Genomic DNA, 27,402 nt, shown 5'->3' with positions numbered 1-27,402 from the left:
ATTCGTGCACCTGTGGAACCTTCGTGCTGGAGCCATTGTCAATGTTAATAATGATGTCGGTTGACTTTGTTTTGGAAAAGGGGGGTGGTGATGGACAGAGTTTCTGAATGATGCAGAATACTCTTACCAAGTCAAGAGATCATGGTTTTAATCCATCACCGTTTTTTAGTTCACTGCACCATCCCAGCTCAGAACCTGGCTATATGCAAATTAGTCTGTTCCTGTCCCAGTGCATGATGGGATCAGGGCAAACCAAACTACCAAGCAAATTCTTATACTGGGAAGGAAACAAGCATCCGGGGACCGGTTTCTGGCATCACAGCCTTCTTCGGCCCGGCTTGCTTGAATCCTGATGGTGCAATGAGCAAGGGACTCACGTCTGAGTATACCCTCCCACACATAGTGTGGATAAAACCGATTTTGGAAAAGGGGGGTGGTGATGGACAGAGTTTCTGAATGATGCAGAATACTCTTACCAAGTCAAGAGATCATGGTTTTAATCCATCACCGTTTTTTAGCTCACTGCACCATCCCAGCTCAGAACCTGGCTATATGCAAACTAGTCTGTTCCTGTCCCAGTGCATGATGGGATCAGGGCAAACCAAACTACCAAGCCAATTCTTATACTGGGAAGGAAACAAGCTTCCGGGGACCGGTTTCTGGCATCACAGCCTTCTTCGGCCCGGCTTGCTTGAATCCTGATTGGGCAATGAGCAAGGGACTCACGTCTGAGTATACCCTCCCACACATAGTGTGGATAAAACCGATTTTGGAAAAGGGGGGTGGTGATGGACAGAGTTTCTGAATGATGCAGAATACTCTTACCAAGTCAAGAGATCATGGTTTTAATCCATCACCGTTTTTTAGCTCACTGCACCATCCCAGCTCAGAACCTGGCTATATGCAAATTAGTCTGTTCCTGTCCCAGTGCATGATGGGATCAGGGCAAACCAAACTACCAAGCCAATTCTTATACTGGGAAGGAAACAAGCTTCCGGGGACCGGTTTCTGGCATCACAGCCTTCTTCGGCCCGGCTTGCTTGAATCCTGATGGTGCAATGAGCAAGGGACTCACGTCTGAGTATACCCTCCCACACATAGTGTGGATAAAACCGATTTTCGAAAAGGGGGGTGGTGATGGACAGAGTTTCTGAATGATGCAGAATACTCTTACCAAGTCAAGAGATCATGGTTTTAATCCATCACCGTTTTTTAGCTCACTGCACCATCCCAGCTCAGAACCTGGCTATATGCAAATTAGTCTGTTCCTGTCCCAGTGCATGATGGGATCAGGGCAAACCAAACTACCAAGCCAATTCTTATACTGGGAAGGAAACAAGCTTCCGGGGACCGGTTTCTGGCATCACAGCCTTCTTCGGCCCGGCTTGCTTGAATCCTGATGGTGCAATGAGCAAGGGACTCACGTCTGAGTATACCCTCCCACAGAAGGTTGACCTTGTTGCCAGGAAAAAGTGGATTACACACTATATAAATCTCTGCCAATGAGACACATTTCTTGGGCCCGAGACACTGGTCTGTAATGAGTGATATATGAATGTTTTTCAGGTATACTGGGAGCAGCAGTTTCCCTGAGAAATAGCGTGCTTTCAAGAGCGCTGGTCAATAGTCTTTCTGTAATAGAAAGCAGCCGGTTTTAGAAGATGCTTTGTTTATGGGGTAGTGGAGGTATGCAAATCAGTCTGGACCTGTGCCTCATGGGAACAGTCCAGCCCGAACTGCCAAGCCATGCCTTCCCTGGACCGGAAACAAGCCTCCGAGGACCGGCTTCTGGCAATACAGGCGTCTTCAGCCCGGCTTGCTTGAACCCAGTGGCAAAGTGACCAAGGGACTCACGTCTGAGCATACCCTGCCACACTTATGGCGGCCAAAAGTGGTACAAAAGGGGGTGGTGATGGACTGAGCATCTGAACCAATCAACCACTCACACCCAGTCAAAGGATCTGGGTTTAATCCATCACCGTTCTTTAGCCCACTCTGCCACCCCAGTTCAGACACGGCTATATGCAAATCAGTCTGACCCTATGCCTCATGGGAACAGTCCAGCCCGAACTACCAAGCCATGCCTTCCCTGGACCGGAAACAAGCCTCCGAGGACCGGCTTCTGGCATTACAGCCGGCTTCAGCCCGGCTTGCTTGAATCCAGTGGCAAAGTGGCAAAGTGAGCAAGGGACTCACGTCTGAGCATACCCTGCCACACTTATGGCGGCCAAAAGCGGTACAAAAGGGGGTGGTAATGGACAGAGCATCTGAACCAATCAAACACTCACACCCAGTCAAAGGATCTGGGTTTAATTCATCACCGTTCTTTAGCCCACTCTGCCACCCCAGTTCAGACACGGCTATATGCAAATCAGTCTGACCCTATGCCTCATGGGAACAGTCCAGCCCGAACTGCCAAGCTATGTCTTCCCTGGACCGGAAACAAGCTTCCGAGGACCAGTTTCTGGCATTACAGCCGTCTTCAGCCCGGCTTGCTTGAATCCAGTGGCAAAGTGAGCAAGGGACTCACGTCTGAGCATACCCTGCCACACTTATGGCGGCCAAAAGCGGTACAAAAGGGGCTGGTGATGGACGGAGCATCTGAACCAATCAAACACTCACACCCAGTCAAAAGATCTGGGTTTAATCCATCACCGTTCTTTAGCCCACTCTGCCACCCCAGTTCAGACACGGCTATATGTTTATGGGGTAGCTAGGAGTAGATTTTGCTATCCATGTGGAGTTGCTTGCAAGCACTGTTAATATCACACACGATTCCTGATGTGTTTAAAGTAAGTAATTATCCATTGCAAGCTTTAATGACTAGGGTGGGTTACTAAAGTAAACAATATTCCCCACTCCTCCTGAAATACAGAATGGATGTAGTATGGAAATATATTTTGGAAAAAAATGTATTTCTTTCCTTTGATATGTCAATGCACCCCCAGGGGCCACATGAGCGCAGGGGCCGAAGCCAGGTGACATCAGCAGTCCCCATCAACACAAACAGGTTGCCCATGCTAACAAATGCAAAACAGCAATGGCTGTAAATGTGCTACACAGTTATGCATGGAGACAGGGGGGTGCAGTGTGAAGCACTCCCACTTTTGTTACTGGGTGCCAATATTGCAGCACTGCTGCAAAACTGACCCTCACCACTGCAAAACCAGCCCCCACCTTACTTGCCTCCCGGGAAAACGCCCAATGCCTAGTAGGGCCAGTCCGGTCCTGGATGAGCACTAAACAGAGAGTGGAAATCAGATGGTCTCTCAGAGTGGCCCTCCCCATTTCCACAGGTCCTGAGCCGCAGCCTGCAGTCCAAGAAAATTCACCTGCACATTTGCTGCACATTTTCAAGGGACCTTCTCTCACCCTTGCAGATGAACGCCTGTACTTCTGTGAATGCTGCTGTCACTGATCTATATCACGAGCAGGGACAACTCTCTGCATCCGATCGCTCATTTACTTCTAGTTTCAGTTTTCTTCTGGAAAGTTTAAGTGCAATGATGCAAACTTCACACATACTTGACACATGAACCAGTTCTATTTCATATTTTAATACATGGTAAATATATACAAAGTCGTTCAGCTTAAAGTAATGCTGGGCCATATGTATGAAGCCAAATTGGGATTGCAAACGCGGAAATTAGTTTGCGATCGCAATTTAGGCAGTGTGCAACGTAGCACACAAAAACCCACTTGTGACTCGCTCCTCTCCCTCGGGCTGAGTGGTCGCTCCCCAGTGTCCCTCTGTGACACTCGGTATCGTTGTGCTGCATTGCTTTGCTTAATCTGCCTAATTATTGCTGCCTGCTGTGTGCCTGGTTGCCGCTCTGATTTATTTGCACTTTTGATTTTAAATTTGCCGCTTTCACTGTATTTGCGCGTTTGCCCTAGCGCTCCGCTGTGCTCCCCCCTCCGCCTCCATTTTGTTGTTGTTGTGGTCATCTGTAGCCCGCCCCGCCTCCAAGCTGAGCCGCCCTCGCCCCTCCCCCTCCACCATCCATATATGACAGTTACTCCCGCGCGCAGCGTTCACGCGCAGCGACCGCGCCCAATTCGCGCAGAAGGTGCGCCAAAGGTAAGCCCGTCTACGCCCGTCCGCGCCTGGACCGCGCCCAGCGCCAGACCCCCTGGCCCTCGCATTTCCCAGCCCTCCCGCATTACCTACGATGCCACCACCCTCCTAGCCCTTAATCCCGGCCGTTCCCCAACCTGCGTCCAAGCCGCTCCTGGACACACCCATGGACCTTTCTCATGCCACTCCTGCAAATTCCTCTGCAACGTCAACCACTCCGCTACGATCACACCACAGATTCCCGACCCCAACCACCTACAATGCATCCTTCTCAACACCCGATCGGTCCACAGACACGCCATTGACCTATGGACTCTATTAGACACCATCTCTCCTGACGTTGCCTTCCTAACAGAAACATGGATGAACGCTTCCTCCACCCCAGACATCACCATTGCCATCCCAGAAGACTATAAGATCACACGCAAGGACCGTACCGGCCACACAGGAGGAGGAATCGCTATCGTCCATAAAAAATCTATCCGCATCTCAACCAGCTCCGACGCCAACCTCACCAACTCCGAACACCTTCACTTCCAGATTCACATCGACCCCAAAACCACACTCAGAGGCACCCTCCTCTACAGACCACCAGGACCCCGTGCAAAATTCAGTGAAGACATCACGGACTTCATCACTCCACACGCGCTCCCCTCCAAAGAGTACATCCTTCTGGGAGACCTCAACTTTCACCTTGAAAAGAACAACGACCGCAACACCACCACCCTCTTGGACAACCTCGCCAACCTCGGACTTAAACAACTGGTCACTTCCCCCACCCACATCGCAGGCCACACACTCGACCCCATCTTCTCCTCCAGCAAACATGTCTCCTTCAGCCATACTACGGATCTCCTCTGGACTGACCACAGCTGCGTTCACTTCACCTACAACAAGCCGAAACCCATCAACCACCTCCAACCAACTCTACAAAGAAACTGGAACAAAATCACCATCGACCAGATCTCCTCATCGCTCCTTCTAAACACCCCTACCCACTCTTCTAACCCAGACCAAGCCGCCGCCAACTTCACCCTATGGCTATCCAACACCGCCGACACCTTAGCACCACTGAAAAAACGTCAAAGCAAACCTGGCAGCAAGAAGGCCTCATGGTTCAACGATGATCTTAAGAAGTCCAAGAAACTCTGCCGCTCCCTTGAAAAGGCCTGGAAAAAGGACCCAACCACCAGCACCAAGGACGCCTTCAAAAACGCCACCCGCATACACCACCAACTAATCCGAAAGGCCAAGAAAACAGCATTCAAGGATCGACTAGACAACAACGCCCACAACAGCAAGGAACTTTTCAACATCGTCAAGGAATTTACCAATCCCTCAGCCAACTCCAACGACATCACCCCCTCTCAAGCCCTCTGCGACTCCCTAGCCTCATTCTTCCACAACAAAATTGCAGACATCCACAACAGCTTCGACAACCAACCCGGAGACCAACCCACCCAACCATATGATGAACATTCTCCCCCCCTGAACACCCTTAACGACTGGAACCCAATCTCCACTGAGGACACCATCCGCCTGATGAACTCCATCCACTCAGGATCCCCCTCAGACCCATGTCCTCACCACATCTTCAACAAAGCAGACTCCATCATAGCACCACACCTCCGAGATGTCATCAACAGCTCCTTCAACTCAGCCACCTTCCCGGAAAGCTGGAAACACGCCGAACTCACCGCCCTTCTGAAAAAACCCACAGCGGACCCCACCGAACTCAAAAATTACCGCCCCATATCACTCCTCCCTTTCCCAGCCAAAGTCATCGAGAAAGCCGTCAACAACCAGCTCGCCGCCTTCCTCGAAGCCAACAAATCCCTCGACTCCTCACAATCTGGCTTCCGAGCAAAACACAGCACTGAGACCGCCCTCATCGCAGCAACAGACGACATTCGAACTCTACTGGACAATGGAGACACAGTCGCCCTCATCCTCCTCGACCTCTCCGCTGCCTTCGACACAGTCTGCCATAGCACCCTTCTACAACGCCTCAGAAACATCGGAATACAAGGAAAAGCACTTGAATGGATCACCTCGTTCCTCACCGGAAGAACCCAGAAAGTCCGCCTCCCACCATTCAAGTCCGAGGCCTCTGAAGTCATCTGTGGAGTACCACAAGGATCCTCACTCAGTCCCACCCTCTTCAACGTATACATGAGCCCCCTCGCGGCCATCGCACGCCAACACAACCTCAACATCATCTCCTACGCGGATGACACTCAACTGATCCTTTCTCTCACCAATGACCCCAACACCGCCAAAACTAACCTTCACGAAGGAATGAAAGAAGTGGCCGAATGGATGAAACACAGCCGTCTGAAACTGAATTCAGATAAAACTGAAGTCCTCATCTTAGGTACATCCCCCTCTGCATGGGACGACTCTTGGTGGCCGGAAGCCCTTGGAAAAGCACCCATCCCGACAGACCACGCACGGAACCTAGGCGTTATCCTGGATTCTTCACTCTCAATGAACAGACAAGTCAGCGCCGTATCCTCATCCTGCTTCAACATTCTTCGCATGCTCAAAAAAACATTTCGTTGGATCCCCACCGAGACCAGAAAAACAGTCACCCATGCTCTGGTCACGAGCCGACTGGACTACGGAAACACCCTCTACGCAGGAACCACCGCTAAACTCCAGAAGAAACTCCAACGAATCCAAAACGCCTCAGCCAGGATCATATTAGATATCCCGCGTAACGAACACATCTCTGGTCACCTAAGAGACCTCCACTGGCTACCCGTCAACAAGAGGATCACTTTCCGACTGCTAACCCACGCTCACAAATCACTCTACGACATCGGACCAGAATGCCTCAACTCACGACTGTCCTTCTACACCCCCTCCCGCCAACTGCGTTCTTCCAACCAAGCCCTCGCCACGGTACCTCGCATCAACAAGACAACCATGGGAGGCAGATCCTTCTCATACCTGGCTGCTAAAACATGGAACTCACTCCCCACTTACCTTCGCCTTACCCAGAACCACCTAGCATTCAGAAAGCAACTTAAAACGTGGATATTTGACAAATAATCCTCTTCCCCTCCCTAAGCGCCTTGAGACCCTCTGGGTATGTAGTGCGCTATATAAATTCTCTGACTTGACTTGACTTGACTCGCAAAATAAGGAATCGCAATATTTCCGATTCCCTATTTTACAAATGCATTTAAGGAATCCCAAATTGCGATTCCTTAAATGCAATGTAGGAAGCACCCAAGTTGTGCGATTTTGGCTTAAGGAATCGCAAATTACCACCAACGTCAGGTTGGTGGTAATTTGCGATTTCTTTGAAAAATTCACTTTTTTGCATTTTCCAATGCATGCATGTATGTGCGCCACATGTGCACACATGCTTATTTCAGGGGTGCAACATGGTGTCCTATTGACACCCTTGCAACCTTGAAATTGCATTCTCAATTTGCGATTCTCTAATTGGGAATTGCAAATTGTGAATGTCTTCCCATTCATTCCTATGGGCCTTCTAGCCCGTAGGAATGAATGGGAAGGTATTCCTTATTTGCAAATCTCAATTTACCATTTGCAAATAAGGAATTTGTAGGATTCGCAAAATATTTAGCAAATCCTACATACATTGCATTTTGGGATTTCCTAAAAATCGCAATTTGAGAATCGCAAAACGTGTTTTTTATACATTTGGCCCACAGAAGCCGAAGCTTTCCTTTGTTCTCGTATTCCAACAACAGGGATTGGAGCAATGCCCAGGAGAAAGAAATCTGTGTTACTAAGGCTGACCAGGGAGAAAAATTAACACGTGTAGAAGAACAAAGGCCACTGAAGAAAATAAAGCCAGTCTTCTTCCTCGTGGACTCTAGTAATTTCTATTGGACAGAAATAACCAATAGCAGTCAATAAAACGCTAGCAGCAAAAAATGAAGGTTTTGCTAAAGTAGAAGTCCTATTGTTGTGAATCTAGTTCTGGCTTCTACTTACCAAAGATTTATATCCAAGACAGAGAATGCATTTTTATTCCTGGCTCTTGGAATCAACTGTAATGATGATAATATTTATCCATTTTCCAAATGGCAATTTGATGATTTAGAAATTGGTGAAACTGTCTTTGATGTTACTGCCATGTGACTCTTCAATGCAACATGCAAATCATACATGTTTTGTCATGCCAGTAGGTCAAGTAGTCATTATGTGGAAAAGCATACAAAAACCTTAATTAATCACTCATTCAGTTTAATAATGCCCATCTAGTTAGGTTTTGGGATAATAGCCACAATACATTCCAATTCATTTGTGGTTGCAAAACCACTACTGGGAATACTTAAAGTAGTCTAATTTAGAGGTATCTTACTACAGACAATGTTTCACCGACATCCACTGGCTTCCTCAAGTAGCATCAGTCCACATGTACATATACTGATGCGACCTAGCAGCTATAGTGGCTAACTTTGGAACTGAGGAATCGCAATCACAGTTTCCTGCCGCTAAAACGGCGATAATTCTAACGCGCGGGCAGGCCAAACTTCAGAGGACATGTGCAAAGCATCCGCGCAGTACCCACAGACGACACACCAGGCACACCACAAAAGAGACACGACACTGCTTCTGGTTGGAAAAAGAATAAGTGTTGTATTATCTCCAACCTGCAAAGGTAAAACACAACAATAGCAGTAATCACAAGGGGGTGTCAACTGGCGCCAGAGCAATGAATGCAAGGGGGATTATTTACGAGGAAGATGGGAATAAGAATAAAAGGTAAGTAAGTCCATTAGTGTCGAGCTGAAATAAAAAGAATGTAATCAAATACATGAAACACAGGGTCAATATTGCAGGGCAAACACAGTCATTAGTCCTTGGCAGCAGGCATTAAGCTTAACATAACACATTAGGTATGACGACCCAGCATACCTTGCATCAGCATCCCCTGCAAAAAGAACCTCACGCACCTAGCATCAACACCTGGCATAGGGCGGAGCAGGCCTTCATTATGGGGCAGGAAACACATCTACCAGGGGGCATGAAACCTTTAGCAATATTCAGCATACAATAAACATTAGGCGCAAGAGCGCATCATGCCTGAACAGGTAACATGAAAACACTAGGCCCGGGACCTGCATGGCCTGTAATCCCCTCTCCCCCTACCTTTAGCTGGAGGGGCCCTCACAAAATCAACCAGAGTTAACAGGGCCCAGCTACAGTTCTCCCGGGGAGGGGCGGCCGTGAAAAGCAACAGCGCTATTCGGGATTGGGTACCAGCGCCACAGGTGAGCCAGTAGCGCTTCAAAGGGGCACACAGCGCTTTACGATAAACAGTTCTCCGGGGCCCCACAGCGCTTCTAGGTGGTACAGCGCTTTGGGGGCTCAGTCCTCCGGATACAGCGCTTAGAGTACACAGCAGCGCTCACAGCGCTTGGGCCAGCAGCAGTTCCCAGGGCAAATCAGCGCTTAACACACAGCTTCAAGATTGTGGCGCTTAGGGGGGCAGACAGCTTCTCAAGCCCCAGCGCTTTGAGGCTCAATGCTTCTTACAGTCCCAGGCAGTATAGCGCTTGACAGGGGCATAACAGGCAGAAACTCTCCTGGCCTGGAGCTCCTTGAGGTCACAATCTTCTTCACACAGCGCTGTAGGATAATGCAACACAGCTCTTAGCAGGTACAGAGCTCCCAGATTATACCGCTTAGCAGGCAATCAGCAGGGCAGTCTCGGTCACAGCGCTCTGGGGACACAAAAAGTCTCCTGCAGGCCAGCACTTTCAAGGACACAGCAGGCTGCAACAGTCCTGGGCAAGGTTAGCGCTTTGCAGGCACACAGCGCTTCTTCTAGGCACAGCGCTTTAGCACACAGCGCTTCCCCTAGGCACAACACTTCCAGGCGCACATCGAAAGGGGGGCAGACAGTCCCAGCAGCAAGCCCCAGGGTAACTCTTCTCACCTCCTGGGGGGTCCAAGGTGCTTCTTCCCTTCCAGGCTCTTCTGGGTGCAGCGCTTGCGTGGCGCAAGGTCCCGGCAGCTTCAGGGACCTAGGTGGGGCCCTCCTCCAAGGGTTCGGGGGGCAGAGCAGTAGGCACTACTGGGTCAGGTCAGCAGGTAGTGGGATTGCTGGGTACCAGACAACTAGATCGCTAACCCACCTCAGACAGGCGAACTAGTTCTAACTGTCTCAGGGGGAGGAGTAGAGCACCCTGGGTGCCAGGCTTTCCCTCCAAATGCAGGGGTGGCTGGGTACCTAACGACTAGACTGCTAACCTCCTGCAGTCAGGTGGCACAACGCATAGCCCTGGCAGCCATTTTAAATGCAAAACACAAATGCAGCATTTCACCAGGGTACATGTTTACAATGGGGGAAAATAAATGTACACACCATTGCATTGCATTTAACATTAACATGGTGTCTCACACCACACATGGCCTATTCAGTAACCTTCACCATGGGGGAGACATCTCAAATTAGGGGGGCAAAAAGCGAAAAAGTTTGGGGGAAAAGGGCCAAGTCCAACAGTTACACTTTACCTTATATTTTGATCCGCATGAAGCGCTATGAGGCACCCTCGTGGAAACAGGGTGCCATACAAATTTGAAATCCAATACCAAATTAAAAACAGTGCAAAACGGACTATCCAGGGTTCTATATTATGAAACCCGTGTCCTTAATTACAAATGGTCAACATGTTTCTGCTGTCATATTAGCAAATTCACTCAGCATTTGTCAGGACCTAAATAAAAAATAGTCCTCCGGTGGTATGCACTCGCTAAGGTGCACCCTCCCGTGAGGATTTTAATGTGAAAAAGAGATTTATTGTTACTCACGGACATTACCCGTGGGGGATCACTGAGTTTCGCAGGAGCCATATACTTTGTAAGGGGTGGGTACCCTCTTCCTGGGCTCAGGCGGCGCGGGTGATGGGCCGACAGCAACGCTGCATATAGGTAGTTGGTGGGGAGTCGAGCGTTTTGAATTTAAACACAGCGTGAAGATCACCCGCGCCGCCTGAGCCTAGGAAGAGGGTACTCGCCCCTTACAAAGTATATGGCTCCGCTGTAACACAGGCGTTGTAGCACGCTGGGGAGACATTCGGTCACCCCAGCGGGAACCCTATGATGAAGCATGTTACATGCTTTATTTATTTATTCAAATATTAACATACTGCAGATGAATGGAATGTTACAAATGTACAAGTGAATTGGCTTTCACCAGTTTAGATAAATATTTTCAATTTAAAAATGGTTTGGTCAGCAAGTGTGCATCTAGAAATGTATTCTTACAAGGCAAGTATTGCCTGACTCTGATTGTTATGTCAGTCAATAACATGACCGATAACTTTTTCAAGTAAATCAAAAATACAGTCTTTGTTGCTTGTGAAGACACCGTCCATGATCGTGTTGATTAATCTAAGAAAAAAATGTTACTAAACTGTGTTGCACAAAGCTTCTTTACTTCTTCATTTACTTCAATCAGGCAATCAGGTTGGCATTTTTTTTATTCAAAACTACATACAGTTCACGTTGATCTGACTTTTTCCCCACAACCCAGTAGTCGCTCATTGCTTTCACAATGATTTCCTCATCCTCGTCCGCTCGTGAAAAGTCACTGTTAATGTCCCCCAGAATCTTCATTAGGTCAGGATGAACCGACGTCAGAGACACACTAGGTGTTTTCCTCATGTGAATTGTACTCTTCTACGCCAGATTCATGTGGTTGAAATAGATAAACTTAAACTGGGGATCTTTTTCCGACCCAGATATTCTTCTGTTGATGTTGTACTGCTCACAGATTTCAGATGCCAACATTGTTAGTTGGGGTCCAACTAGGCTGTCTAATTTACGGCAGAATTCTGGAGATGGCATCACTGAGGCGTCAACCATAAAACACACAACTGCACTCATAGCCTTGTAGACAATGAGATGGAGCTCCTCGTAAGATTCATCTGTGTTCACAAATATTTTTGGGAATCTGAATTTTACCTCTGGGTCACTCAGGTCATAAGGCCCCGTCAAGAACCTTCCATAGTGCTACAAATTTCCTGGCATTTCTGCACGGATTGGGGAGTCTCTCCCTGCTAACTCAGGCTCAATGTACCTCGGGAAAAGTGAAGTTGTGAGATATTTGTACAAAATTCTCATGTCGTCTTGTTCCAAACCACTCCAGATAAGTTGGTCATTGTATAAAAAAGCTGTATATTTGACAATGTCCAAACTTTCTTTCATTCTGTTTATAAAAGACTGGATTTTCAGGTAGGTCATTTTATCCAACGGGAAGAAGCTGATGCCGCCGAAAATGTCTAGCAGATCACATGACTGTAGGTGCAATGTTTGTAGGTACCGATGGAAGAATTTTTCTAATCTGTTCTTCAGGACTTCGACTCCTCCATATTCCATAGTTTTCTGAAACGTCCCATTGAATAGCTTGTACATGTTGTAGCATTGTTGGAGGAACTTTATCCAGTAACTCGTCCTCCTGATATTCCGCAGCAGGTTTTCCATCCTTGTTTTTTTCTACAATAGGATTCCGTACAACCATAACCATCCAAAAACTGGCTTCAGGCTCATGGAAGAACTGCCGATTTTTTTGTGTATGCAAGGACTGTGCCGGCTTCAATGGGCTGAAAGTCCTAGTGAACTGTATTATTGCTTCACATAAGCCAACATTTCGTATTTTTTCATTCTTTTAAACCTCGTTTGGATGATAGAATAGAATTTTCTTCTCCTCCTCCCCTTCCTTCGGACCAAACGTTAGATTGTAAATAAAAAAATTCAGTAACGAAGGGGCTTTCTGTTTTTCTTGTGCTGCTGTTGCCTTCCTAGGACACACTACCATCAGCCTTTGTTACTGCAACTTGAGTGCAAGGGGGACTTCAATCCGTGACAACTTGTGCCAGGTCTGGTGGCCATGAGGCACAATTCATGCCAGTCACAGCCCGAGTACTGTGCTCCTGCGTCTCAGCGGCAAGATTTTCGGACGCCTGCTTTTCCGGCTGCTGAAGCATGTCACCAATTAGTGGTGTGTGAGGGTTCTTTTATAAAGAGAAAGATTTTTGTTTCTCTTTCTGTGTATGCACAAGGGCAAGGTTTGCCCTTTTTTTGGGAGTATCACTAATTCTTTTGTGCCTTTTTAGGGGGTCATAATTAGATGGGGATCAACTTACCAGTGTGAGCTGTTCCTTGTTCTTTCACAAACTAAAAATATTCTTTTTCACATTTTTCACTAAGTCACTCTTTAGTTGTTTAACAATGTTGTGAACCAGCCTTAAGCCCCCACCCCGTGCACGATGTACATCATTGCAATTCTGATTTCTAACTTATGACGTTCATTCAAGCCTATTTAATTGATTTGATTTACCATCACCTCTGTGGTCCTACGTGCTGCTTCATATGAATTCACTACATCTTTACTATTCCGAACGAGCCACGGATAAACATGGATGTATGATGCACTGTTTTTTGAGCTTTGCTCCTGAGTTCCAATAGGGAAGGAATGCTGCAGCTTGGCAGTAGTCACCTGACTGGGCAGCCTGTGGGCTTCTCTCTGATTACACACATCAGGGGGGTTGCAACTGTGTAAGTGCAGGCTGTATTTATACTGTCTCAGGCAGGGAATAGTCCTAGTGACACTCCCTTCATTGAGCCAAGGTTTGGACAGCTCATCAGCCTAGGGTTGCTTTTCTGGGCCTGGTGTGTGTGTTTTTTTCCTGCAAGGGGGATGTCTTGGAATTTTTTTTATATATCCTATAACTTTTAGTTTTTCCACATTGAAAGGAGAAATCTGTAGGCTTTCCATTTAGTTTGCAAGTAAACTCCTTTGAATGAAGAAGTAGCCGATATCTTAAATCAAGATTGCAGATGTCCTTGCTTGACATTCCAAACCAAAAGAAATGCAGCCTGAGAGGATACACATTGAATTGGAAACTTCTCTGCAGTGCCACACATTCTTGATTTCTTTGCTGATATTTTCCAATTATGAATTTAAAGTGCTTGTTTAGCCCTTTTAATTTTCTCCATGTTATAAACTAATTGTTTTATACCTTTTTTCTGTTAATATGACTGCTGTAAAGAATGTGTTCCATTCAGATCACAGCAGTGTATTTTATGTGTATAGACCTGTGGGTTTCTGCTTTTGTCACAGGGATCCTTTTGATACTGTGCAGTTCACAATCTACAATAGTAATCTAGCACCGTGAGCCACTGGCGTAACAAAAATTGAGGGGGCCTCCCTGCATGGTGCGAAGAGGGGTCCCCTCCAGGCTCAATTAGGAGCTCTCTGGCCAGACTGCAGTGCCGAGGGGGCCCTTACAGATTGGGGCCCCCCTCACTGCAGGGGCTGCAGGGGCCTGTGTTACGCCCCTGCCGTGAGTTAAGAACTGCCATCAAACAGCTGCATACAAACACAATCAAGCATGCAGTCATCTATTCAAACACTTATGGCAGGATTGCCAAACATGCCGACGGGTCTTACTCTTATAGTATTACAGACTTTCTCACAAATGTCAAGATAAAATCAGAACTTAGCAAAACCCTTATAAGGCCCCAAATGCTAGGCCTATTATCTATGCCAATGTTTGTTCTTCTTACTTTTTGAATATGTTGTCCTTTAAAAATAATGTACCTTTTCCAAATTAAACATTATATTTTTTTGGTTTTAATTTTTCTCAAATGTAGTTTCATCAGTCTGCTTTTTATCAGGCTTACTCTCTTTATTTTAAAATTTTCTTTTAATGACATATTAGCTATCAAACACAATAACATGGGGAGGTTAGCATGAACAAGCTCGGAATTATGGTTTCCGTAGGAGAGGATGGACAATGGCATTTAAGTCCAATGAGCACTTTGCCTTCTATGCACAGACATTTTTTACAGATGCCTAAAACAAGAAAAGTGTCTAGTGAATTTGCTGTCCATTAGAATAACGTGCTCTTCTGCTTAAAGTTGTTGGGCATTCAATAGTCAGGTCAAATCAGGATTAGCTGTGGGTAGTCTCAGGTGGAGGTGTGTTTATCCATTAGATATTCCTTTGTGTTCCACTGAGGCCTACAGAGGATGATGTAGATTTTGGGGCAGAAGATACAACCTAGGAGTCCAGCACTGGAAGTAAGGATGGCAAAGATCTCCACGGCCACCATGTACCTGCCCTTGGTGCTCAGGTACGCTGGGATGAAGGAAACCCAGACACTGCAGAATACCAGCATGCTGAAGGTGATAAACTTGGCTTCATTGAAAGTAGATGGTAACTTCCTAGCTGTGGAGGCGACAACAAAGCTCAAAAGAGACAAAAATCCCATATAACCAACCACAGCATAAAATGCAAAGACAGAGCCCTCATTACACTGCAAGATCATCTTACCAGTTTCTGATCTAGTATCGATGTCTGGGAATGGAGCAGAAAGAATGAGCCAGACTGCACAGATCAACACCTCCCCCAGTGAGCAGAGAAGCACCAAACAGCTTGGTATTCGGGGTCCAACCCACTTTCTAAACTTACTTCCCGGCTTTGTGGCATTAAAGGCGATGAGAACTGTGATGGTCTTTGCTAGTACAGAAGACACAGCAATTGTGAAAATGATCCCAAAGGCAGCTTGTCGAAAGAGGCATGACATCTTAGAAGGACGTCCAATAAACAGGAATGAGCAGAGGAAGGACACCATGAGGGAGAGGAGAAGGGTGTAGCTGAGATCCCGGTTATTGGCTTTCACTAGTGGTGTGTTTCGGTACTTAATGAAGATTCCCAGCACTCCCACAGTGACAACGGAGAAGAAACTTGCAATGCACGACGCGACCAAACCCAAAGCATCCTCAAAGGACAGGAACTCCACAGTCCGTGGAATGCAGGCGTCTCTCTGCTCATTGGACCACTGGTCTTCAAGGCACTTTATACAGTTTTCCATATCTGCAAAAAAAAATAATTAAGATAATCATCCATTTAAAGAGATAGAGGAAAATATTCACCAGAAGTCACCTTCTTGGTTTTTGGTTCAATCATCCAATATAGCTACCATATTTATTTTAAATGTGCTTTACAAATATAAACAAGTGTTGTGCTCTACTGGCTGTATATGTCATTCTAACCACCTACTAATTTGCACAACATATTCACATTTGTACTTTAAATGCATGAGAATCAACTTAGTGAAAGCTATGTGGGTGCCATAGTCCCATGTAGGAAAACAAGTTATTAATTGGGCAGGATGTGAGTCCTTCCCACATAATACATTCAACATCCTCACAGACAAAAACTGAGTTTCCATAAATAAAGTTGAGCTCAACTCCTGGTAAGAATGTTGTAGAGCAAACATGCTTAACTCACAGACAATGTGTTAAGAATTTAGAACTAACCCAAAAATTAGAAACACAAAACAACACAACAAAACTCCCACAACCAATTTCTAAAAAATCAAGAAAAATGTTAAGAGAAAAAAGACACAAATTATTAAAATACATTAAATGAAACCAGAGATATAAATGTTACATTTTTTAAAACTAAAAAGTGCCTAGGTATGTGATTGATTGGGGCCTACGCAGAAGTTGAGGCAGACCGCAATGCACCAAAGGCCGGCTAAGACTTGTAGTTCAACTAGGACAAGCCTTGTAGTTCAACTCAGACAAAGATTTTACCTTCTGAGTTAACCTTTTTTTATAAAAGTAGAAATCCTCCAGCGGGACCATGTAAAAGGCTAAATCAGAGGAAGTTCTCTCAAAGTCAGATGTAACCCTTTGTAAGCTGTCCCACTGAAGCACTTGGTTTAATTAAGAAAAACTCACAGCAGGAAAATTTGACATTTGTGCCTTGCGAAGTCCTTTAGTTGTCCTGACACTTTACATGCCTTTGCCAAATCTTAGTTTCTTCATTGCGATTTAGGGTCCAATTTAGAGTTTGATGGACAGGGTACTCCTTTGTAAACGTGATAGAGTATGACCTCTCTGTGAAACTCTTGCACCGTCCACCTCATTTAGGGACGGAGCGTCCATTGCCTGTGTAAATGGAATATTTACTCCTATGACCTGAAAGAGTGGTAAGGAAACCATCAGAGGAAGGACATTTCACTGTCCACCCTATTTAAGGTATGCAGTGTAATGCCTATTTTCTATCCATCACAGGAAAAACTTAACCGTGACAGACAGAAAAAAGTCAAATACACATGGTGACAGTTCCTGTCAATGTAGAAGGATGTCCATGAGGCCAGCAGACATTTCTAAACCTGTTGGGTGGAGGTCCTTTGGAATGCTGGATATGTTCTAAGGAGCTGAGGGTGAGGTGCCATTTTTGTACAATGCGCCAGCCAGCAGGTGGGGATGACTTCTGGACACTCTCTAATCAATGGGTAATAAGTTTCCAACGGAAAACGTTCCCCTTTTCAGTATATCCTGTATGCCTTAATATAAACTATCCCACGACAATCTCAGGGAAAATTAATAGCCCCTAAAAGTGGTGTGAGTTTGGCTAGAGATCCTTGGGATCAATAGGTCCTTCCCCAGATCTCATTTTATACTAAACTGTGGATAGACAGGCCTGACCCTGATCTGCCTGTATCTGATACAGCCTGAGAAGCATACTTCACATCCAGCCCGTCCTGTAATAAGACCGCAACCATTGTGTCTCCTCTTGGAGTGGTTTCACATCTCCTTGAGGAGTGAAGCACTGTCCCTATTGGTCATTTACCTACTGGAGCTTTGTGCAGGAAAAATTGTAGCTTTCTAGAAGTAACATTTTTTGTACATTTATCAAAAATTCAACATCAACATTGGTTTGGATTTTACCGACCTGAGGAGAGTTATAAGGTTTCCCTCTGTTAGAAACGGGACCCCCGGCCGGCCAAGGCTCACGCCAAAGTCAGTCAGGGATCACCATTTCTAAAGTCAGGGCAAGGGAGTTACACACCAAGACAACCCCTGCTCACCCTCTAGGTAACGTGACGCGAGCAGCAAGGCTAATCTCGGAGGCGATGTGTAAAGCGTTTGCGCGCGCACCCCAGCAACAACACCCAAGGCCCACCACAAAGGAAACTCACACAAGGTTATATAAAAAAGCCTTTGTATTATAATAAAAACACATTAGATAAAACACAAACTTTACAATGTGCCAACAGGCATTGGCAAAATTTACAAGGGATTATGTTCAGGACAGGGCCACCTGGACCACTGTCAGGGGTATGCACTTTTAGAATTAGCACTTGATGTAGGTATAACACTTAGCACATAAAACATATAATGACTGTAGCACCAAAATAGTATATATAGCACACAACCAGTAATCACTGGTGAAGGGTAAATACCTCCTACGCAACCCTAACCACTGTAGGAAAATCACGCAGGGAACTAGGACCTTATTATCAGGACCTATAGGAACATTAACAATCACCTAAGCAAGTCACATTTGGCAAAGGTAATAAAACATAAACAATCCTCTATCCAGGTCACTTTTAGCAAAGGGGAAGAAACCTAAACCAATCACCTAAGCAAGTCACATTTAGCAAAGGTAATAAAACATAAAACAATCACCTAAGTAAGTCAGATTTAGCAAAGGTAATAAAACATAAAACAATCACCTAAGCAAGTCACATTTAGCAAAGGTAATAAAACATAAACAATCCTCTAAGCAGGTCACTTTTAGCAAAGGGGAAGAAACATAAAACTCAATGCACATGAGGCATTAAAACACATTCAGAGGTGCAGGTAGCACATCTGCGCAGGAATCATATTAGCAAGTAAACCATAAATGCGCCGGGTGCACATAGCACAACACTAGAACTGTCCCCCAGGCCAACTGGCCTTGCAAGGGCTGAAATGCCCTTAGTCCACAATGTCAGGGCAGGCTGCGCAGGCAGCCAAGAACAAACCTAAACGTGGCAACTGTCCACTAAGTGCTGGACAGTTGTGAAGCAATGATGGGCTAACGTTGGAGCCTCGTGGGCTCAAGAACAATGGTGGGGCGAAACACACCGTGCGAGCCTCGGGGCTCTAACCAACTAACTGCCCCCTGAGCCTCGCTGGGGTCTGCAAAGTAATGGCACCTCGAGCCTCTCTGGGCTCGTAAAGCAAATGTGGGCTGTAAGCCTCTCTGGGCTCAAGAACAAAGAACTGGCACCCATGCCTCTCTGGGCTCCTAAAGCAAAATGGCACACTGAGCCTCTCGGGTCTCTAAATAAACAAGGTGATGCCTGGAGCCTTTCGGGGCTCGAAGAGCAAGTGTGGCGCTGCTGAGCCTCTTCAGGCTCTAAATAAAGAAAATTCCCAAGGTCGTCGAAGTGGCCCGCTGCCAACCGGGGCCACTCTAAGTGTCTCAACTCCACTGAAGTCCCTCTCGTGGACCCTGCCGCTCGCCGTGCTCTCCCCCACCCCAGCACTTCCCCGAGCAGAGTAGCGACCCGGAGCCCGCCCGCACTCACCGCCTGTGGGAGGCGGCGGGTCCTCACGGTGTCAGTTTCTCTCTGCTGGGCTCTTCCGGGTGGCGGCTGTAGGCGGAGAGCTCCTGCTCCTCGGGACTCTTCGGGGAGGCGGCTGGACGGTTCTCTTTTCCCGGGGCTCTCCCTTCGCTCGGGAGCCTCGGTACGGTCAACGCAGGCTGCTTCTTGCTTCTCTCTCCTTCCCCGATGACGCGGCGGGAGGCTTGGCCGGCTGGGCCAATCCCAGCGCGGCTCTTCCGGCAAGCTTCGCTCGGCGGTTCTTTGTCCTGGGCTGCGGCGGTGAAAACACGTGGCAATGCCGGGTGGGCACCGGCTCGTATAAAATACACAATGACTCTAGGTGGGCACTCGAAGGGCTCAGCAATCCTGAGCAAATGCCGGGAGGGCACCAGCTTGGCAGCAAAAGCACTCTCAGCGCTAGCAGCAAGAATAAAGCGCTCTTAGGCGCTGGAAGCAGGACAAGCGCTCCCCAGGTGCCAGGGGCAAGGAAAAGCACTCCCAGGCGCTATGGAGGCAAAAGCAAAGCTCCAGCAAGGTCTGGAGGCAGGCAGGAGGGGCAAGCCTGGGCCCAGAGCCAGCTCACTGGGTCTCCAGGCAGGGAGACAATCCAAGTGGCGGTCCTCCTGGCCCCAGCAACAGCAGCAGCCCCCTAAGGATACTGGAACAGAACAGAACCAATTGTAAAGGGACACAGCCCCTTCTTATACTACTAAATACTTTGTTTGGAGGTGCAGGGTGGGGGAGAAACCAGTCGCAGCTGGTTTTGGAGCACCCCTGATGGCTCAACCACCCCTTTCATTCACTAGGGAGGCCAGGGTCGTTAGACGCACCACAGCGGGCGGAGCCAGCATTGTGTGGGGAAAGCTCAGTCCCATTCAGGAACCAGGTGCACCCCTCCCTCACATCACTCAGACTGATCTCCCCACTCACTCCTGGGCAGACCCATCCAGACATCCTGGAGCCTGGCATGCCAGTCAGCTCCAGCCAATCACACTCCAGCACCCTCACTGCACACATACATCAATGTCTAGAAGTGGCACTTCCCTTCTAGACACATACACGCCGCAAAAACCATTGCGCAGCATTCACTCTCACGAGTTCGCCCATACCAAACTCGAGCCTGCACTCCCCACACAACAGGAACTAACATGGACACACACATTCCCCATGCATTCCTATTGGAGGGCAGGCCAGCCTCACTACACGCACGCACTTTACTCTGGGACACAGGAAAAAAGTGCGCAGAGACCCCAAAAATCACTACCACAGATCACATACTAAAAGCAAAAAGATTAGGGGTGAACCTGCCAGAAGGGCCAAGTCCAACACCCTCCTTGAATTGCAGGTTGAGCAGCTTGATTGTGTTTTGTTGGACTTGGCCCTTCTGGCAGGTTCACCCCTGAACTTTTTTCCTTTTAATGTTATACCATTATAGTGATGTCCGTGCCTTTGCCCTTGCCCCAGGGCTGTGGCTGCCTCTAGCGCCTGGAAGCGCTACATTTCCCTTGCCCAGCTGAGCAGGAGTGCATGGGCCCGTGCAGCGTGGTGCTAGAGGGAATCCCAGCATGAGGGATCCCCCCATTGAGGCCTTCAGTGCGCAGGTGCCCACCCTGTGTCTTTGTTTTTGGTCCCTTAATCGCCATATAATTATTTAAAGGTGCCACCACTCTTTAAAGGCACCTTAATGGGTTCCCACCCCGTTTCTACTCTTATTTTATACTTCGAGGGTGCCTACCCCTCATTATTGCCCCCGACAAGTGATGCCGCCGCCGCAGCAAAACCGGAAGCCAGGTCTGCGCCCGCCTGACTGTGGGCGGGGCCTGGAGTGCGTCTCTTCCACTTCCCCCTGTCTGGGGGGAAGCCATTGCTGCCTTGCCGGTCTCCCGGGTCGAGAGGGAGACCGGAGATGTTGCCTGCCGCCCAAAAAGGAGCTGGTGCTGCGTGGGGAGGCCGGGAGCCCACCCTGCCTCCCCGAGTGGCCGCCAGACGTCCTGGAGCCTTGTGGGCTTCATTTTAAAAGTCCCGGTACCGAGATGGGGGACCGGGTGAAGACCGGGCGAAGCGGGCGCACTTTGAAGGAGGGGCTCCCATGAGGAGAAAGAGCCCCGCAAAGCGCTACCGCCGCCCGAGGAAGAGAGAGCCTCCCCCAGCAGCCCGGTGAGTCAGGGCTGGACCGGGGAACGTGGGGGCATTGATGTTACCGCTCCCTGTGGGAGCCGATGGAGTTTGAGGCGCCGGTGCGAGGCACTGCATCAGAGTGGCCCCGTATGTCAGTGGGCCGCTCCAATGATTAGAGGGGCCCGTGTTCTTGCCCCTGAGGGCCCACTTCTTTTTGAGAGCCTAGAAGGGCTCCCCGAGAGGCCCAGCTATTTTAGAGCCTAGATGGCTCCAACCCAAAATGCACCCTATTTGTTTGGAGCCTCGAGGGCTCCCCTGAGTGGCGCAGTTTTAGTCCAGAGGGCACACGTGTGCCCAGAGCCTAGAAGGCTCCAAGGTGTAGAGTTGGTTCCAGAGCTAGATGGCTCCAGCATTTGGCACAGTCTTTGTGCTAGGGCCAATGAGAGCCCATGCCGCAGTTTGTCTCCAGCTGCCCAGCAAGTAGTGGGCAGCTGCTATGTTTAGGTTTTCTTTCTAGGGACATATACTTTCTATCTTGGAATTAGATGCACTCCTTCATCCCTACCTTGGCCTTCCCCAGCTGCGCAGCACTTAGTGCCAGCTGCAGCTTTTAGGCCCTATTCTTGTCCCTCAGCTGCCCAGCAAGTAGTGGGCAGCTGTTACGTTTAGGTTTTGGCGCAGTGGCACAACCTAGACCCTAATGTGATTTATGTGCTATAATGATTTATGTGCTGATGCTTTTGGGTGTTAGGAAATGTACTGCGTGTAGTATTTTTTTGCGCACCCTGTGTTTGATGCCTCTAGATATGATATCTGCATAGGAGGTTGTTTTTGCTAGTATAGGTTATGCTAGTGAGTTCATGGTTCCCTGCATGATATATACCTAAGCTGGTTAGGATTGCGTAGGAGGTACTTACCTTTTTCCAGTGTGTTGGACCCGTCCTCGTGGGGCGGTTCGCCTCTGTCCCTCCACACCCTGTGAGCGCAGGCCTGCACCCTGAGTCCCCTGCACAGCATCCCCGTTAGCGTAGCATGCACCCCGAGCCTGGTCCCCCTACTCCCGATAAACCCCGACCCCCGTAACCAACGACCAGGCCTGGCTATCCCGTCCCACTCCCGGCTCCGAGCGCCTAACCTTGCATGCCCCACAAGGCCCGGCAGCCATTTTCCCTTCCCAAGATCCCTGTCTCCCTGGGCCTAGCGTGACCCCGGCCCCAGCGAAACCCAGACTCCAAAGGCGCGCCAGTCCCGGCTGGGGGGTAAAGGGCTCCCCGAGTGAGATAAGCCAGGGAGTTTCGATGGCACCTCCGGCCTCCCCTGAGAGACCGGTATCTGTCACACCTTTGGCCTCCCCCTGGGGGCCAGTTTCGGGCGCACCTCTGGCCTCCCCAAGTGTTGGCTCCCGGACCCATCTTCAAAGGATCAAAGAGCCAACCGCCGGACCTCGCCAACAACCAGCCCCCAGGGCTTGAGACCTCCGCCTGCGAGGCTCCGGACATCAAAGGGCAACTGGACTATATCTGGGCCCGCCCGACAACTAGCGGGCAGTTGTATCTTGGACCTGAAGCCCTGCTGATCTGATCGCGGCTGACCCTGAGAAGACTCAACCTTCGAATCGCTGAGCCCTGCTGACGCTGTCGCGGCTCCCTCTTCGCAACAAGGAACTGAACCACCTTAGCCCTGCTGACGCTGTCGCGGCTCGAGCTGAACTCGTAACCATCGGAGCCCTGCTGACGCTGTCGCGGCTCGTCCTCTCTAAGACCTCGGAGCCCTGCTGACGCTGTCGAGGCTCGCCATCTCTAAGACCATCTGAGCCCTTCTGACGCTGTCGCGGCTCCTCAAGAACTTCTCCGGATCGAGCCCTGCTGACCTCGTCGCGGCTCGCGAAAATCACCATGAGGGCCCGCCCCACTACGGGGGCCATCACCGTTCGGAGGGGGATGGCTTCGGGGTAGCGGTTGGCATGGTCCACCAAGACAAGGATAAAGTGGTGACCTAAGGAGGTCCTGGGGTCGAGAGGGCCCACGATGTCGATTCCCACCCTCTCAAAGGGGGTACTGACCACGGGGAAGGGCTGGAGAGGGGCCTTGCGCTTCCCTCCGCTCTTCCCGCTGGACTGACATGTGGGGCAGGACTTATAGTGGGTTTCTACATCGGAGCGCATGCCGGGCCAGTAGAAGTGGGTGACCAGGCGGTGATACGTTTTGTCTTGCCCCAAGTGTCCCGCCAGGGGTACATCATGGGCCAGGTTCAGGAGGAAGCCGCGGAAGCGTAGGGATACCACCAGCACTCGGGCTGACCCTAGCTTGGCAGACTTTTGTTCGCTGTACAAGAGGCCGTTCTCCCAATAGACAAAGTGGGAGCCGGACTGGTCACCGGCGGCCTGGGCGGCGGCCTGCTGTCGCGGCCCAACCAAGGACGGACAAGAGGTCTGTTCCAGGCAAAATTCTTCTCGGGACGGTCCTCCTTCCTGGCGCCACTGGGCCAGCTCAGGAAGGTCGTCCAAGCTCGGGGTCGGTTCAACGTCAGGGCCGAGGGGGCCTGCGTCTGAGGGGGAGCTCTCTCCGGGGGACAGCTCGGTGGTTTCAAAGGCCTCGGGGATCTCGGGGTCCTCAGGGGTTGGCGGTGCGGTCTCAAGGTTCACCCCCTCGGGGTTAGCCACCCGGGCGGTCATCGACCGGGTGCTCACACAGGCCCATTCGGGCAGGCCCACCATCTCCAGGTGGGTCCTTTTCTCAACCCGCTTCCATGGGGAGCTCTCTAGATCGTTGCCGAGCAGGCAGTCCACGGGCATGTCTGAACGGACCGCCACTCGTAACTCCCCGGAGACGCCCCACCATTCGAAAGGGACTTGAGCTATTCGGCAGGTGCGGACTGAGTTGTCAGCTGCGATCACCCTGCAGGAGATGTGGGGAACAATTTGGGCTTCGGTGACCAGGTGACGTTTGACTGCGGTGATACTGGCTCCGGTGTCTCGGAGCGCCCCTATGCGGTGGCTATTGACGGTCACCTGCTGTCGGTACTTTTCCTTGTTGTCGGGCAGGGGGGCTCCTGGGACCATTTCCCTATCTCCCAGGGAAGCTAAAATCATGGCGGCTGGGTCAGCCCCCTCGAACTCCTCTTCCCCCTCCTCTTCTAGGGCTACTGAGGTGATGTGGCACGCTGGGGGCCCCGCAGCGGTGGGCTTCTTGAACAAAGGGCATCGGGGGTCAATGGCATAGTGCCCTGGTTGCTGGCAATGGTAGCAGGCTTGGCTGACTCGGGGCCCTGGCTTGGCTGGGGGGAACCTTGCGTGCGCGGTGGGAGGCGAGGTGCCGGGCTGGTTTCTGGGGGGACTGCGCGGGAACCCTACCTGGGATCCCCTCTGTCTATTCTGACTCCCCCCTCCCCTCTGGCGGGAAGATCCCTGTTCATTTCGGCCAGAGTCTCCCCCGGGCCCCCGGGGGACACTGGTGCTCACCCATCGATCGGCCTCGACGGCCAGCTTCCGGGGGTCAGCCAGCTTGCTGTCCAGGAGGTGCTGTCGGAGTTCCACAAAGCAGTTCAGGGACAAATGTTCATAGGCAATGAGGCCGATGAGCCCCTCGAAGGTGGATACCTTGCTGCCCTTGATCCACCCTTCCAGGGCCCGGCTGTAAAAGTTCACATATTCCACCCAGGTGATGCCGGGGATTTTCTTGCATTCTCTAAAGTGTTGGCGGTACATTTCGGGGGTGAACCCGTACCTTGTGAGAAGGGTCTCCTTCATGTGGCTGTAAGAGGTCTGTTCGGCGGAAGGTAGATCGAGCAGGGTGTCCCTCCGTTCACTCAAGAATCGACCCCACAGCCCGGCTCCCCAATCCGTTCGCGGAACTCGGTGGGAGGTCATGGCGACTGCGTAGGCCTTGAACCATTGCTGGATATCATCGTTCTTATAGCACTCTTTGACCACATTCTTGGGGATGTGGACCTTGGGTTCCACCGGGGGAACGGCCTCTCGGGTCCCCGATGTTCTGTTGTCTTCGCTCCGGGCCTTTAGTTCAATCTCCTTCAGGGCGTGCTCGTGCTCCAGCTGGAGTCTTTTCCCTTTGTGCTCTCTCTGGAGTTTCTTCTCCTCCAGTTCTCCTTGCAGCCGCAGCTGCTCGATGGCTAGCTTCTTCTCAGCCAGCTTGAGCTCTCCTTCTATTTTCATCCGGGCTAGTTCTAGCTCGTGGTTTCGGTTTCGCTCTCGGTCAGTCATCTCTTCTCGAGACAGACCTCTCTCCGTGCTGGGACTCCATGTCGGGGACTCAGTTCTCTCAAGCTCTTGGGCGTGGGTTTCGGTCAGGGGTGCTCCCTCTCCATCGACTTCTGTCGGTGCTGGAGGTTGTGCTCCGGCCTCCACCCAGGCTGTTAGGGCTTGTTGAAGGTCTTCTTTGGTGCTTAATCCCGTTGTCGGGATATGGAGATCCTTGCAGAATTGTTTGAGCTCTCGGTGCGAATAGTCTCCCAGAAGCTCCATCTGGAAGGTGGTCTTGTCGCTTGTGAGGCTCATGGTTGTTCTTCGTTCGGGTAGTGTGTCAGTGCTGTACGATCCCTAGACGTAGGTTCTTATCGCGACGCTGCCACCAATGTTAGAAGGGGCGATCTCAGAGGGCCAGGTTGTGCTTCCCCAACCACCTGGGACCCACCTCTCCCACAGATCTTTGCCGAGTCTTATCGTGAGGTCCTCGCCGGGGAGGACTTCGAGTCTAGGATCGTACACACTGAGTTCACACCACACTTACGAACAGACACCACAACGTCACAACGCCATCACCTTCCGTATCCCCCGCTCGAGGATTGAGAGCTGTGCGTAGGGTACGCCTCGTACTGGCCCAAAGGCTAAAGACTGTCCCGCTTCCCGAACCCTCAAAGACTTTGGTGATCCCTCGATCATTTGTCTATAAGAGTGCCACTTGCTTTTTAGTATTTTTAAAGAACTTGTTCCTGAAATCCAACGTTGTGGTGTCTGTTCGTAAGTGTGGTGTGAACTCAGTGTGTACGATCCTAGACTCGAAGTCCTCCCCGGCGAGGACCTCACGATAAGACTCGGCAAAGATCTGTGGGAGAGGTGGGACCCGGGGTGGTTGGGGGAGCACAACCTGGCCCTCTGAGATCGCCCCTTCTAACACAGTGGTTACTGGTTGTGGGCTACATTTGCTATTTGGTGCTACAAGTATTATATGTTCTAAAAGTGCTAGTTCTAAAAGTGCTCATTCCTGACAGTGGTCCACGTGGCCCTGTCCCGTGTACATAATCCCCTGTAAATTCTGCCGTTGCCAGTGGCGCCTTGTAAAGTGTGTGTTTATTATCTAATGTGTTTGGTATAATACAAAGGCTATTTTTATATATAACCTTGTGTGGAGTTTCCTTTGTGGTGGGCCTTGGGTGTTGTTGCTGGGTGCGCGCGCGAACGCTTTACACCTTGTAAATGTAAAAAATGTTTGCCTCCGGGATAAGCCTGACTGCTCGTGCCAAGCTATCAAGGGGGTGAGCAGGAGTTATCTTGGCGGGTGACTTCCTTAGCCTGACGTAGAATGGTGGTTTCTGCCTGGCTTTGGCGCAAGCCTCAGCCAACCGGAAATCGCCATTTCTAACATGTTCTTTTTCATTTACTGTAAGGACGATCTGTGTGCAGGATGCGCTGACATCATTACAGTAAACTGAAAGTAAAATGAGTCTCTGGGCTAACTTTAATTTCAATGAATCAGTGCTCTGGGGCTTATCTCAGCCCCACGAGCACTAATTCTATGTCAGGACCCGGAGGCGAGGATTAGGCTATTCTTCCTTCCTTTATTTTGCATACCACCCATGTTATCAATA

General features: G+C 49.6%; 1 protein-coding gene and 1 pseudogene across 4 annotated transcripts in view; both read right to left on the bottom strand.

Annotated features, from left to right (window-relative positions):
* Positions 1 to 11,185: 11,185 nt before the first annotated feature.
* On the bottom strand, positions 11,186 to 13,063 carry LOC144806109 (vacuolar fusion protein CCZ1 homolog pseudogene; annotated as a pseudogene).
* Positions 13,064 to 14,751: 1,688 nt separating this feature from the next.
* Positions 14,752 to 27,402, bottom strand: part of LOC144806119 (vomeronasal type-2 receptor 26-like) — a 420,183-nt gene continuing 407,532 nt past the window's right edge. For all 4 annotated transcript variants that reach the window (XM_078672565.1, XM_078672559.1, XM_078672573.1 and 1 more), the window contains one exon: positions 14,752 to 15,947. In XM_078672565.1, coding sequence (XP_078528691.1) covers positions 15,040 to 15,947 — 908 coding nt within the window. In that variant the 3' untranslated portion in view covers positions 14,752 to 15,039. The remainder of the gene's footprint in view (positions 15,948 to 27,402) is intronic.

This window comes from Lissotriton helveticus, chromosome 1_2 (genome assembly GCF_964261635.1).
Source record: "Lissotriton helveticus chromosome 1_2, aLisHel1.1, whole genome shotgun sequence".
NCBI classification, from domain to species: domain Eukaryota; kingdom Metazoa; phylum Chordata; class Amphibia; order Caudata; family Salamandridae; genus Lissotriton; species Lissotriton helveticus.
This window is presented reverse-complemented; position numbering and strand designations above follow the sequence as displayed.